We start from the raw sequence: 13,715 nt of genomic DNA on the forward strand, positions 1-13,715 counted from the left end.
GGTAGCTTCGTGCTCCCCGTAGTCACACACATACGGTCTGTCAGCGCAGCGACACTTAAGCGAGTGTCCGACAGACCGTGTGTGTGTTGTCGGTGGCGTTATAGCTGTGAACGTAGCTGTGAAGAGACAATGTGTGTACAGTTTATTTGTCGGTGAATAAATTCTACGAGGCTACAACTCCTCCCCCGCTCAGCGAGCTATAGACGGGAGCCAACTTCCTGTATCTGTAACGCCGCCAAAGACAAACTGTTGACACAAAGTGGGAAGCACATTATTGTTTGAAATATAATAGTATACTGTAGCATCAAGATTTGCTTTTATTGGAACCAAAGGGGGCCCAGACCAGACCAGGAAAAAGTCCCAAATCACAAGTAACGTTACACAGAAGTTAGTTTTTTTTCAGTAGAGAAAGTCTTCCAAAGAAACTACAATGTGACTAGTCACTGTGACTGAGTCTCTTATCCTCAAAGCAATCATGTCACATCTCGACAGCAGTAAAAATCTGTTTGCATAATAACTCAGCAGGGCTGCAGGATAATGACTCAAATCATAATCCCAGTTAATAACATGAGAACGATAACAGTGATGGATCGTCTGCAATTAGATGAGCAGCAATGAGAGAGAGAGAGAGACAGAGAGAGAGGAGACGGCGGTGATGTAACACCTTTATCTCTGTTACACTAGACGTCACAGAAAAACACTCCAACTTTATTGGAAAGCGGGATACGAGGAATCCTCCTCCGCTTCGCCGTGTGTGTGTGTGATGAGAAATGTAACACTAGTGTGTGAAACCTGATTGCTGGTGGGAGCAATGAAAGGAGTGGAGGTGAAGGTTAGGAGGGTGTTGGATTACAGACGCTCCATCACCTGAGTGTGCTGTTTGAACTCAGATATGAAATGGACTTCTGGGGGATTTTTGGGGGGGAAATTATATTAATTGAACTGATTTTGATTTTAAATTTGAATTTATTTAATCAGTAGATTGACAGAAAATTGAAATTCCATCACCATAGCAACATATATCGTCATACATGTTTCGATTTGCCGTCCTGCCATTCGTTTGTTTGTTTTTCCCCGTGCTGTCCAGAAGGTGTTGCTCGTCTTCCGTCTATTGTCTGCCTGATTCCATGTGAATGCAGCAGAAGAACCTTAATTGCCTCCGTGTCCGCTGTTGCAACCGAAATGAATTAAAGCTGAATTATAGTGCGGGGTCGGTTGAGGTTTGAACTTTGGGCTTTGAGCAGCTTGAACGTGACTCCGGTTCTTGTTGCAGCCGCAGGTGAAAGGTGGACGTAGTGTCTGGTTTCTTGTTCACTCTCCATCGCTGCTGCCAGGACTGCACAGGTTACCGGGCTCCGACAGGTCAACAGGAGCACTGCTTAAAACCATTTAGCATTGTGCACGACTTTACTGCTGTGATAACTTCCTAGAGTCAGTGTCTTTGAATCAGCCTTCAAACTGGACGTCCTGGTTCCTGTTTCATCATCTCGTATCCGTAGCAACCCAAGATGCTGCTCCTTTTGTATTCTAATATAATCATGGGATATCCTCCACTGCAGTCTGCCTCTTCTACAGAAGCAGACAGCGGTGTCTTGTTTCCACTTAACAAAACCACAATAACCTAATTAGTGTCCATGTCAAAGCACAAAATCAACATGTTATAATAACTGAGAGGTGTTGCCAGATGGTTTCAGATCACTGGTTCAACAAGTGATGACTCCGTTGCTGAAGTGCTGAGGTTTACTCTGATGTCTCCTCTACCGTCCTCTGCTGTCCATTGACCTGTGTCTCCGTGGTCAGACTACATGTGTGCTCCTCATTTTACGTCTTTTGATTTTAATTTGTGTGAGTTTTTGTCCAGCCCAGAGACTCACTAAGCAGATTGATATGATGTGAGATTAAGTTATTATTTAATGAGATGCTTCTTACTGCTGCAATACGTTGGCCTGAGGAAGTGCGATTACCATTTCAGGCCAAGTTATCGTGCTGTGTTTGTTACCGACTTGCTCAAAGCATCATGGATTATGAGACAATGGGCCCCCGGGCACAGACATGCAAAAGGCCCCGCCACCTCTCCTACATAATAAGAGCAAGACACCCCCGTTCTGTAGTCATTTTGCATCTCTTTGTAGTTGTTTTGTGTCTCTTTGTAGTTGTTTTGTCTCTTTGTGGTTGTTTTGTGTCTCTTTGTAGTTGTTTTGTGTCTCTTTTTAGTGGTTTTGTGTGTCTTTGTGGTTGTTTTGTGTCTCTTTGTAGTTGTTTTGTGCCTTTTTTTAGTTGTTTTGTGTCTCTTTGTAGTTATTTTGTGTCTCTTTGTAGTTGTTTTGTCTTTTTTAGTTGTTTTGTGTCTCTTTGTAGTTGTTTTGTGTCTCTTTGTAGTTGTTTATGTCTTTTTTAGTTGTTTTGTGTCTCTTTGTAGTTGTTTTGTGTCTCTTTGTAGTTGTTTTATGTGTCTTTATGGTCATTTTGAGTTTCTTCCTGGTTGGTACGTGTATCTTTGAGTGAAGGCCAGTTACACTTTGGGCCCCTGGGCCTGTGCCCGGTAGGCCCGTTCAGACACATCAACAGGAATCAGGAAACTATCCTCACCTTGTCTTCCTCCTCCTCCTGTTGCCTTCAGACTCAGCTCCCCAGCTGCGTGAGACGGGGGCGGGTCCAAAGAAGATTGGCGTGACGTCAGCGGTGTCTGACGAGTCGGTGGCTGGTGATAGCGGCGTGTACGAGCCTTCAGAGCGCCGGTACGTAGACCTTTTTATCCACAACACATTTTGTAAAGATGAACATCCAGGATGATGTCCTCTGACGCTTGTAGTGTGTGTGGTTGTGTTTCCTCCAGGCCGGGCCTCCCTGCAGACCTCCCGCTGGGATCCTACGAGGAGAGGTTGGCGCTCGGCTGCTCTCAGGTGCAGCTCGGCTTCCGCCACGAGTCCAGAGACCAACGCTTTACCATCAACGTCATGCAGCTATCCAACTGCGGCGCCCTCTGTCTGCCGGCTGACCAGAAAATGTACGTCCTTTTACTTATTAGATGACGCTTGTTTTAGTGAGTTAAATAAAAACTGTCCCACAGATCCACAGCATCCACACCCAACAGGAAAGACACATTTTAACCAACATTAGAGCAGCAGACGTGTTGAAATAGCATCAACAGCATCAACAGCGTCATATTAACACCTACTGTACGTCTCCTGCAGGTATGTGCGTTCCACGGTGCTGCCCTGCGTGGAGGCCACCCGCTGCCTCTTCCGAACGCGCGGCTTTCTGCCTCAGGACGCCGTGGAGGTCAACGAGGTTTTCAGCATGCAGATATCCCACAGTGCACTGCGGCAGAAGACGCTGAGGGTTGACGTCTGCAACACCAGCAAGTCGGGCCACGAAGAGTGTCTGGTTAGTAGAACGTGGAGCGATCGTTGTTAGATGTTTTTTATTGCAAACACTCAAAGAAAACTTAAATGTTGAAGGCAGAATTTTTCTGAACAGACTCTATGAGCTGCAGTGTTACAGATGTTTCTGTCGACTGTAAACCTCTCTCCTCTCCTCTGCTCTCCTCTCCTCTCCTCTCCTCTCCTCTCCTCCTCCCCCTCCAGGCGGGAGCCCAGATCAGCCTGGCTGACGTCAGCTGTTCGGAGGAGAGATGCACCAAGTGGTACAATCTGCTGAGTCGCGCCTACATGCCCGAGATCAACAAGGACAAAGAGAGCAGAGCAGCAGGCGCCTCTGACCGGGTACGGAGGGGACTGTCGCTTCCATATATGAGCTGATACTTTGACTTTCAGAGTGACATCCAGACAGCATTCAATACTGCTCAGAACATAGTTTTAAAACAAGTATACAGTAAGCTTGCTGCTGCTGCTGCTTCTTATCAGTGAGGCCAGTTTCCCCCGTTATTAAACCATTTAAAAATGACATTTATCTTTTATCTGCTTGTGCAAATATTTGCTCTGACCCGTGTTGTTAAAAGCTAATTGAATGAAAGCTTTTCCCGTCTAAGTGCTAAGATGAGTGGTTGCACCTGTAAATGGTTTAGTCAGGTAGTAAATGAGTTTGGCATTAAACAGGAAATGAGTCAGATATCAACACTTCTAAACGACGTGGTCCTGATGTGTGTTTCAGACTCGTGTTTCCAGCAGTGACAGAGTCGGAGCGCCTGAGGACGACGAGTGGTGAGTGTTTCTCCTTTAAACCATCATCTACTGTTTTTATTTATACTCCCTCTTTCAATCTTATTTCTGACCGTTCATTGTCCTCTCTCTTTATTTCTACTTTTTTAAATTTCTATTCCATCCCCCTTTATCAATGTTTCTCCATTTCGTCCACATGTGAGGGCATCATCAAACTGCATGTTAAAGGGATAGTTCTGGTGTTTTGAAGTGAGGTTGTATGAGATCCTTATCAATAGTCAGTGTTAGGGATGCACCGATACCGGGTCCGATACTGTTCTCATGTACTTGTACTCGCAAAACGGCTCCGATACAACGACACCGATACCACTTTACGGCAGCGTGATGTTAACCTCTCGTCAGCATCTTTCAGGTCCTATCGCACGCACTCACGCTCCACCTCCCCGACGGTGCGGGCGAGACGGGCCGGTGGTGCGCCCGACCCTGCAGGATCCCACCTCAGCCGGCCGCGCGCCGGCCCTCACTTTCATTGCGCCACGGGGTTTTGCTTGCACCCTCTGACTCCTGCGTGCTTTAGACTCCTTGGTCCGTGTTTCAAGACGGGTCGGGTGGGTTGCCTTTTACGTGGGCCGAGCCCCGCCCTGGGTGCACGACACGGTTGGGGCGCAGTTTTGGCACAGAGAAGTACTCGTATCGGTACTCGGTATCGGCGAGTACCCAAATGTAAGTACTTGTACTCGGTCTGAAAAAAAGTCCCTAGAAAATTCAAAAACCCCCAACTATCCCTCTCAGTAAAGAATCTGAGTGACTCCTCCACATTCTTAGCAGAACTAAAGCCGTCAGTCACCACGCGAGTGTTTGTGGAGTGACGAAACGCACAGACAGAATGTCACCTGGCAGGTTCGGACTGTAAAAGCTGCTTGAATTACCTCCCTCCTCTTCTGAATGACACCTCCTCCCTCTGTCCTACGACAATCACCAGGTGTCCTGAGGTCACGTAGCCCTCAACACACTCAACACCTGTCGTCCTTCACAGGGAGGAAGGAAGGAATTAGACCCCCTATAGTATTTCTTATTCAATCGTCCTTTCACTTTCAACTCCACCTCTCTTCCTTTTCATTGTCTCACTGTATCTAACCGCCTATGGTATATATATATAAATACTATATAGATGTTTTGACTTTAGCTTTCATCTTATTTTGTATAACTCTTAACAAACTATTTTACATTTGGCTTTTATACGTTATATATTATATATTATATTTATAGGTAGTCAGGAGGTTAAGGATTCACCTGACAAAAAATATACAAAAAACAAAATCTAAAAATATGTTTTAAAAAATAGGCACTATTGTTTTAACCTTTCACGAATAAATAAATAAATAAATAAATAAATACATAAATACATAAATACATAAATACATAAATACATAAATAAATAAATAGATGGATAGATAGATAAATAAATAAATACATAAATACATAAATAAATAAATAGATAGATAGATAGATAAATACATAAATACATAAATAAATAAATACATAAATAAATAAATAGATAGATAAATAGATAGATAGATAAATAAATAAATAAATAGATAAATAAATAAATAGATAAATAAATACATAAATAAATAAATAAATACATACATACATAAATAAATAAATAGATAGATAGATAGATAGATAGATAGATAAATGAATAAATGAATAAATGAATAAATAAATAAATAAATAAATATGTTTGCCCAGTATTGCTTTGTAAATACAAATATACCAATGCTGCTGTCTCCTTAGTCTTAATGAAGACCAGGAGACCAGATCATAAAGTACACAATGTTGTGTACGGGATAATGAGTTGGATATGAAACGCAGAGAACTGTGATACACAGAATCTCGGCAGCAAAGTGTAGAGGAGGCAATTAAGGCGGGTCTTATTTCGATAATAAAAACCCGGCCTAATCTTCAGCAAAATAGCCAAATCAGAATTCCTTCTTTTTAACCGAGTTGACAATAGTTTTGTGTCGCTTATTTTACACTCTCAGGCAATTTATAGTAAACAAAAATAAACAAAATAAATTCTTAAATATTAAATGCTGTCCGAACTCTGTTGTTGATTGGCAGGCACGGCGACGCTCTGGACATGTTTGATGACGAAGAAGGAAATGGCGTGGAGGGGTCGGGGCCTCTGGAGGAAGAGGACGAGTTCTATCCTGACAGCAGCCAATGGGAAGCAGAGGAGGAAGAGGAGGAGGAGGAGGAGGAAGAGCAGGAAGAAGAGGTGACCAAACCTCCTCATCCGACAGCAGCGGCAGTCATCACAGAAAAGGTAACTTTGGTGATGAAGGAAGGAAAAGTAAATGTGATGTTTCTTCTTTACTTGGATAACGAGGAAAGCAGAAGATAACACATTTCAGTGCAGCAAAGGAGTGAAACAAACTCTGTTCTCCTGATCGGTCTACGTCTTCTTCTCGTTATCATCACCGTGTCCTCTCTCTCCAGGTGAACAAGGAGACGAGCATGGACAACATGTTGCCGTCCCACCACTGCTCGGTGGTTCGACCCAAGGAGCGCCGCCCGGACGTCCACCAGCAGAACCCCTTCATGAGGGGGAACACCATCATCCGCTCCAAGACCTTCTCCCCCGGACCTCAGAGCCAGTACATCTGCAGGGTAACTTGAGATACCACGATACAATAAAACATCAGCACATCAGACAAGAGAGAAAAACGCACCTTAAACTCTCCATGTCCTCCGAGAGTACTGTATGTCGTGACAAAAACATGGGCGAGACTGATGTGCAGGCTCACGTCTGATTGTTTTTCTTTGAAGGAGGGTATCACGCTCAAGTGACTGTGCCTTTTGTACAGTCGGGTTCATGAATTGTTTTTTTCATTCTAGATAAACCGCAGTGACAGCGACAGCTCCACCCTCTCCAAGAAGTCTCCGTTCGTCAGGAACGCCTCGGAGAGACGCAGCATGCGCATGAAGAAGGTAAAAAGTCTGACCTGCTGATTCTGAGTTTCTTTCTTTCTAACAACTATAATTGACGGCATACACAAACATTTTTTTTACTTTTCTTTCATAGAAAATTTAAATTCGATTTGTATGTTCATAATAAAACATCGACTATTAAATAACTTACATTTTCTCCAAAACTGCACCAAGTTACAAGTTCTACCTTCTCTCACTTAAACAAATCTCAAAGTTGTTCCAAATATGACACGATACAATTAAACATATCACATTATATCCTCTGGATTCAGATCTTATTTAGCAGCACACTGATTTAGGTTTAGCAACAGGATAAAGGAGGGGTCAGCAACCTGCGACTCCGGAGCCACGTGAGGCTCTTCAGCTCCTCTCCAGTGGCTCCCTGTGGATTTATAAAAATGGAAATGAATACCTGTTTTATTTGTTTACATTTTGAGAGTAAAGTCATAGGTTTACGAGAAAAAAAGTCATAGTATTATGATAATAAATTCATAATATTATACGGTATTAATTTTACGTGTTATTTTCTTTTTTTCTCGTTAAGTTATGACTTTATTCTCGTAATATAACGACTTTTTTTCTCATTAAGTTATGACTTTATTCTCGTAACATAACGACTTTTTTTCTCGTTTAGTTATGACTTTATTCTCGTAATATAACGACTTTTTTTCTCGTTAAGTTATGACTTTATTCTCGTAATATAGCGACTTTTTTTCTCGTTTAGTTATGACTTTATTCTCGTAATATTACGACTTTTTTTCTCATAAAGTTATGACTTTATTCTCGTAATATTCCGACTTTTTTTTCTCGTTAAGTTATGACTTTATTCTCGTAATATTAGGACATTTTTCTCGTAAAGTTATGACTTTATTCTCGTAATATTACGACTTTTTTCTCGTAAAGTTATGACTTTATTCTCGTAATATTCCGACTTTTTTTTCTCGTTAAGTTATGACTTTATTCTCGTAATATTACGACTTTTTTCTCGTAAAGTTATGACTTTATTCTCGTAATATTCCGACTTTTTTTTCTCGTTAAGTTATGACTTTATTCTCGTAATATTACGACTTTTTTCTCATAAAGTTATGACTTTATTCTCGTAATATTACGACTTTTTTTCTCGTAAAATTACGACTTTATTCTCGTAATATTACGACTTTATTCTCGTAATATTAGGACTTTTTTTCGTAATATTATGACTTTATTCTCGCAATATATATATTAGGGCCACATTGAGAAAAAAAAAATGAATCTGAGATTTCGAGAATAAAGTCATGACGTAAACATAAACTGGAACTTCAAACTTCAGCTTTAAGCTTCATCTTGTATGACCAAAGTCGTGGCTGTTTGATGGAGTCAAAGATGAAGAGGAGTCTTGACATTGAAGCCGAGTAGTTCAGTAGAACTCCAGCAGTGTTACAGCCTCTCTCTCTCTCTCTCTATTATCTGCTGCATATCTGCTGTCATCTTCCTGCTCCTCCAGTTCTTGACAATCTAATAGTGAAGTCAAACCTGCAGGTTCGCCGACCACATTAACTGTCCCTTCCTTCCTCCAGAGGAGAGAGAGAGAGAGAGAGAGAGAGAGAGAGAGAGCGAGACGGAGAGCCTATTTGCATCTTCTTGTGTCTGAAAGCCGCCCGACGTCTCCCCAGTGAAGTGACTCTTAATATTTAATAACCGTCTGAATGTTTAATGCAGCTCTGACATTTGCCAGCTTCTATTAATTTCCGAGGCAGGCAGCAACATCTCGGTTCCCCTCCCGGGGCTCGGCAGCAGACGGAAATCTACAAACACACGCACACCGCATGTCGGAGACAGTGTTTGCAAATAATTCAAGCTGTTACTGTCCACTCAGGAGACAATTAAGACCTTCTGCAGACATCAAATACGTCGCCGTCTTCATCCGTTAAAGTAACAGCTCCTTTGTTCTGTAAACATGGATGGAGCCGCGGTGCTCGCACACTGAATGATGTTAGAGAAGAGGAGGGTTTTCTGTTCTCTCACAGGCTGCGTCAGGCGTCTGGCGTCAGGTGTCAGGCGTCAGGCTCTTCAGCTCCTCTCCAGACGCTCACTGGGGATTTCTTTTTGTTTGTTTACATTTTCATTTTTATTTATCATTGTTGTAGGTCTACTGTACGACGGTACGACGGAGTATTAGGGCCACATTGAGGAAAAAAATATATCTGAGATTTCGAGAAAAGTGTTGTTATACTATGAGAATAAAGTCAAAGGTTTATAAAGTAGTAATTTGACTTTATTTTCTATTTTTCTCGTAATATTACGACTTTTTTCTCGTAAAGTTACGACTTTATTCTTGCAATATTACGACTTTTTTCTCGTAAAGTTACGACTTTATTCTTGCAATATTACGACTTTTTTTCTCGTAATATTACGACTTTTTTCTCGTAATATTATGACTTTTTTCTCGTTATATTATGACTTTTTTTCTCGTAATATTATGACTTTTTTCTTGTAATATTACGACTTTTTTCTCATAAATTTATAACTTTATTCTTGTTATATTATGACTTTTTTTCTCGTAATATTATGACTTTTTTTCTCGTAATATTATGACTTTTTTCTTGTAATATTACGACTTTTTTCTCGTTATATTACGTCATTTTTCTTGTAATATTACGACTTTTTTTCTCGTAATATTCTGACTTTATTCTGTAAATCTCAGATGTTTTTCCTCAATGTGGCCCTAATACTCCGTAGTACATTGTCTCTTTGACCCTCACTGCATTAGACTTATATACTATATACTTAGACTATAAACTGCGTTACCATCATCACAATGCTCAGATGTTTTGTTGTCCTCCCCTTAGCCTCCTATGCAGGTTAAAGGTCTGGACGGTCTGCTGCGGACCCCCCTGGACCTGGAGCTGGACCTGCAGGTGTCTCGGACGCGGCAGGCCCGGCTGGGGCAGGAGCTGCGGGTGCTGCGGGAGCTGAAGTCGCAGCTGGAGAAGGCGAGGCAGCGGGGCCAGAGAGAGCTGCCGGCCTGGGTCCAAGAAGACGAACGCTTCCGCCTCCTCCTCAAGCAGGCCGAGAAACAGGTGAGTGGGTTTCATTTACCGACGCGTCCAGGTGTGCTTAAGTTCTCTAGAGGAGATTCTAAAGGAGAGTATCTTTGACATCTCCCGTTCAGACTCGTGAGGAGCAGTTGCAGGAGAAGCGGGTGGAGAAGATGATGAGAGCGGCAGCCAAGGACGTCCACAAGATCAGGGGCCAGAGCCGCAAAGAGGTCCCCGAGATCCAGACCTTCAGGTGGGAGAAACAACACACCAGGTTCCAGTCAGAGCTGGACAGAGTTCTGATATATGAGACTCAGATCTATGTCTCCAGATAAAGAGCACCAGCAGACTAGCCCAGATGAAAATGCATGAAATGTTAGTTAACTCTGTCGTTGTTCTGCTTTCTGACAGTTTGACTGACGGCGCATGTTGTGAAAAAGCTTTGTTATGCTTCATTTAGTCTCACTTGTCTACTAATTACTGATTTTTGAGATATTGTTTTGTCATTTTAGAGGCTTGTTTTTAGTCCTCATTAACCCCGTTTAATGACACAATGTCATGTCATGTTATGTTATTAAGATATAGATCATTATGGTGGGCATGATAGTAAACTATCTTGAGGTGAATCCCTCCCCTATAGAATACAGAAATGAACCCCACACCTTTTTATATCACGTTTACACAGTTTATTACAGACTTATTATAGGAGCTGAGGATGAACTTACAAAGTTTGAAAAAAAATGTAAAAGCCAATTGTCCCTAGTGATGCATAAGGGTTAACTAAATAATTTATATTATTTTATTTATTTTATTTATTTTATTTATTTTATTTATTTTATTTATTTTATTTATTTTTATTTATTTTATTTTATTTATTTATTTTATTTAATTAATTAATTTTATTTTTTTTATTTTACTTTATTATTATTTTTATTTTTTTATTATTTATTTTATTTTATTTATTTATTTTATTTTATTTATTTTATTTATTTCAGACACAAGTAACAAAAAATAAAACAAAAATAAAAAATAAATGGATAGTAGACAAATACCGAACTTTTAATATACAATATATATATAAAGAAGAATAAACATTTCATCCAACTACTTTATCGATAAAAAAAGTCATGACTTCACATGTTGGTTTTGTTTGTTGTCGTCTCATCGTGTCGAGACTCTGACTGTTTCCTGTGTGATTTCAGAGAGAAGATGGCATTCTTCACACGAGCAAAGACCAGCATCCCCGACCTGCCGGCCGACGACGTGTAGAGAGAAGCATTTCAAAGTATTCCCCCCCCTCCTCCTCCGAGTCTTAACCTGCTGTTCCCATTTACAAATGAAGCAAACGTTTGGCGGTGTTATGAAGAATTAAGATAAAAACATGTGTTTTAGTCAAAACCGTGAAGAAACACATGTTTAAAGAGCTCAGCATTTCTAATGTGGATAGTCTTTGTAAATTAGATGATAGCACTGCTAGAGCTTCTTTCTTTTTTTATTATTATTATTATTATTATTATTTCACTCTCTCTTCCACTTTCCCGTTGTGTTTCTGTTACTAACCGGCTGTTTATACGCTCGTAGGTGTTTAAAATCATTCCAGCACAAAGTCACACCGCTGCATACAAAGAGTTTTCTACTAAGAATTACACACAAATATATATATATATATATGTATATTAATAGCACAAAACAATGGTACTAAAGCAACTTAAAGCTGATGATAAAACAAGCTTAACGATATTTAATATCAACTTTATACATAGACAAACATAAGCACACCTGAAGCTTGTCTGATGTACAATAGTGACAGCACAGATGGTTGTAAATAAGCAGCGTCATCATCGGCGTCATCGCCTTCTGTTTGAGCCCCGGCGTCTTTTTCACTACATGATACACGAGAGGAAAACTGGAGTGTGTCTTTTTGCTTTTTAAACATTACTGAATGAACTGGAGGTGAGATTCTTCTCGCTGTAGGTCGAACGTAATTAAAACAAGTCGTCATGATTGTCTCTCACCCGTTATACCAGAGGTCAGCAACCTGCAGCTCTGGAGCCACGTGCGTCTCTTCAGCTCCTCTCCAGTGGCTCCCTGTGGATTTATAAACATGGAAATGATTAACTGTTTTATTTGTTTACATTTTCATTTTTATTTATCATTGTTGTAGGTCTATGGTACGACGGTACGACGGAGTATTAGGGCCACATTGAGGGAAAATTTAGGAGAATAAAGTCATAGGTTTATAACAATAAAGTCATAATATTATAAAGTAGTCATTTTACGTGTTATTTTCTTTTTTTTCGACTTTATTCTCGTATTATTACGACTTTATTCTCATAATATTACGACTTTATTCTCATAATATTACGACTTTATTCTCATAATATTACGACTTTATTCTCATAATATTACGACTTTATTCTCATAATATTACGACTTTATTCTCATAATATTATGACTTTATTCTCATAATATTACGACTTTATTGTGTAAATCTCAGATGTTTTCCCCTCAATGTGGCCCTAATACTCCGTAGTACATTGTCTCTTTGGCCCTCACTGCATTAGACTTATATACTATATACTTAGACTATAAACTGTGTTACCTTCATCACAATGATCACATGTTTTGCGGCTCCAGACAGATTTCTTTTGTCTAAAATGTCTCTTTAGATAGTAAAGGTTGCTGACCCCTGCGTTATACTGTCCACACACACTCATTAAAGTGTAGAATCTAACACTAACTCTCACTAACACACTCAGGTAGTTGATCGGATAGTCTGCACTTTAAAGAAACTTGAGGTAAAAAAAAGTAAAAAAAATAAAAATAAAAACTTGATGTGGGTTTTTTGGGAAATTCAAAAGAACTCCAGAAACCTTTGCCTCGAATGCGCTGGAATGATTGTTGATTGTTGAAGCACACGAAGATTGTTTAAACACACACACAGGAAGTGAAAATGTATTTTTGATGACTGTGAACTAAAAGGAGTTTTTAGTTTCCACTCTTAACTGGATTGTTTTAGGATACATATCTGAGTCGCTCTCACGTCTCTTAGAAACTGGATGCTCTGCAGCTGAATCTGTAATAATGTTTCCATGGTGCCTCAGCAAAACTGAACTTCCTCTCTTCTTATCAAGTCTCTAAAGCTGCACTAATCAATATTTTTATATGAACAATGGGTTGAAATCACTATGTACTGTTGTGCTGCCCCCAAGAGGCCAACAACATCCATTACCCCAGGTTTCAATCCTTACTTTTTGTTCCACGCCACATTTAATAACAAGTTAAATATACTGTCCTGCAACCGATCACAAAAAGAAATCACTGAGATCAAATGGTTTGATGTCGTTTGCAGGTTGTCTGCCTAAATCAAAGGACCAAGATGCTATTTTTGATCGTTAGATCCTTGTTATAAATGTGGACATGCAGATTTTAACGATTTCCTAAATCGTCAAACTGTCAGACTGCATTTAAATTTGAGAGATGCATTAATATTTAAAGTGATAGTTCGGTTTGTTGTCAGTGTATTACCTGCAGTAGGTGACGGTCGTTACGCCCCCAGCTTACGGCACTTACGGCACGGAAG

At 40.2% G+C, this 13,715-nt stretch overlaps 1 protein-coding gene across 2 annotated transcripts in view; it reads left to right on the top strand.

The window, feature by feature from the left end:
- Nucleotides 1-12,275, top strand: part of wwc1 (WW and C2 domain containing 1) — a 49,636-nt gene extending 37,361 nt beyond the window's left edge. For both annotated transcript variants that reach the window (XM_037748548.1, XM_037748549.1), the window contains 11 exons: nt 2,621-2,738; nt 2,837-3,007; nt 3,195-3,387; nt 3,588-3,725; nt 4,114-4,163; nt 6,246-6,450; nt 6,624-6,794; nt 7,023-7,115; nt 9,944-10,174; nt 10,267-10,385; nt 11,335-12,275. In XM_037748548.1, the coding sequence (XP_037604476.1) occupies nt 2,621-2,738; nt 2,837-3,007; nt 3,195-3,387; nt 3,588-3,725; nt 4,114-4,163; nt 6,246-6,450; nt 6,624-6,794; nt 7,023-7,115; nt 9,944-10,174; nt 10,267-10,385; nt 11,335-11,401 (1,556 nt within the window). In that variant the 3' untranslated portion in view covers nt 11,402-12,275. The remainder of the gene's footprint in view (nt 1-2,620; nt 2,739-2,836; nt 3,008-3,194; nt 3,388-3,587; nt 3,726-4,113; nt 4,164-6,245; nt 6,451-6,623; nt 6,795-7,022; nt 7,116-9,943; nt 10,175-10,266; nt 10,386-11,334) is intronic.
- Nucleotides 12,276-13,715: the final 1,440 nt, after the last annotated feature.

This window comes from Sebastes umbrosus, chromosome 17 (genome assembly GCF_015220745.1).
Source record: "Sebastes umbrosus isolate fSebUmb1 chromosome 17, fSebUmb1.pri, whole genome shotgun sequence".
Classification (NCBI taxonomy): Eukaryota; Metazoa; Chordata; class Actinopteri; order Perciformes; family Sebastidae; genus Sebastes; species Sebastes umbrosus.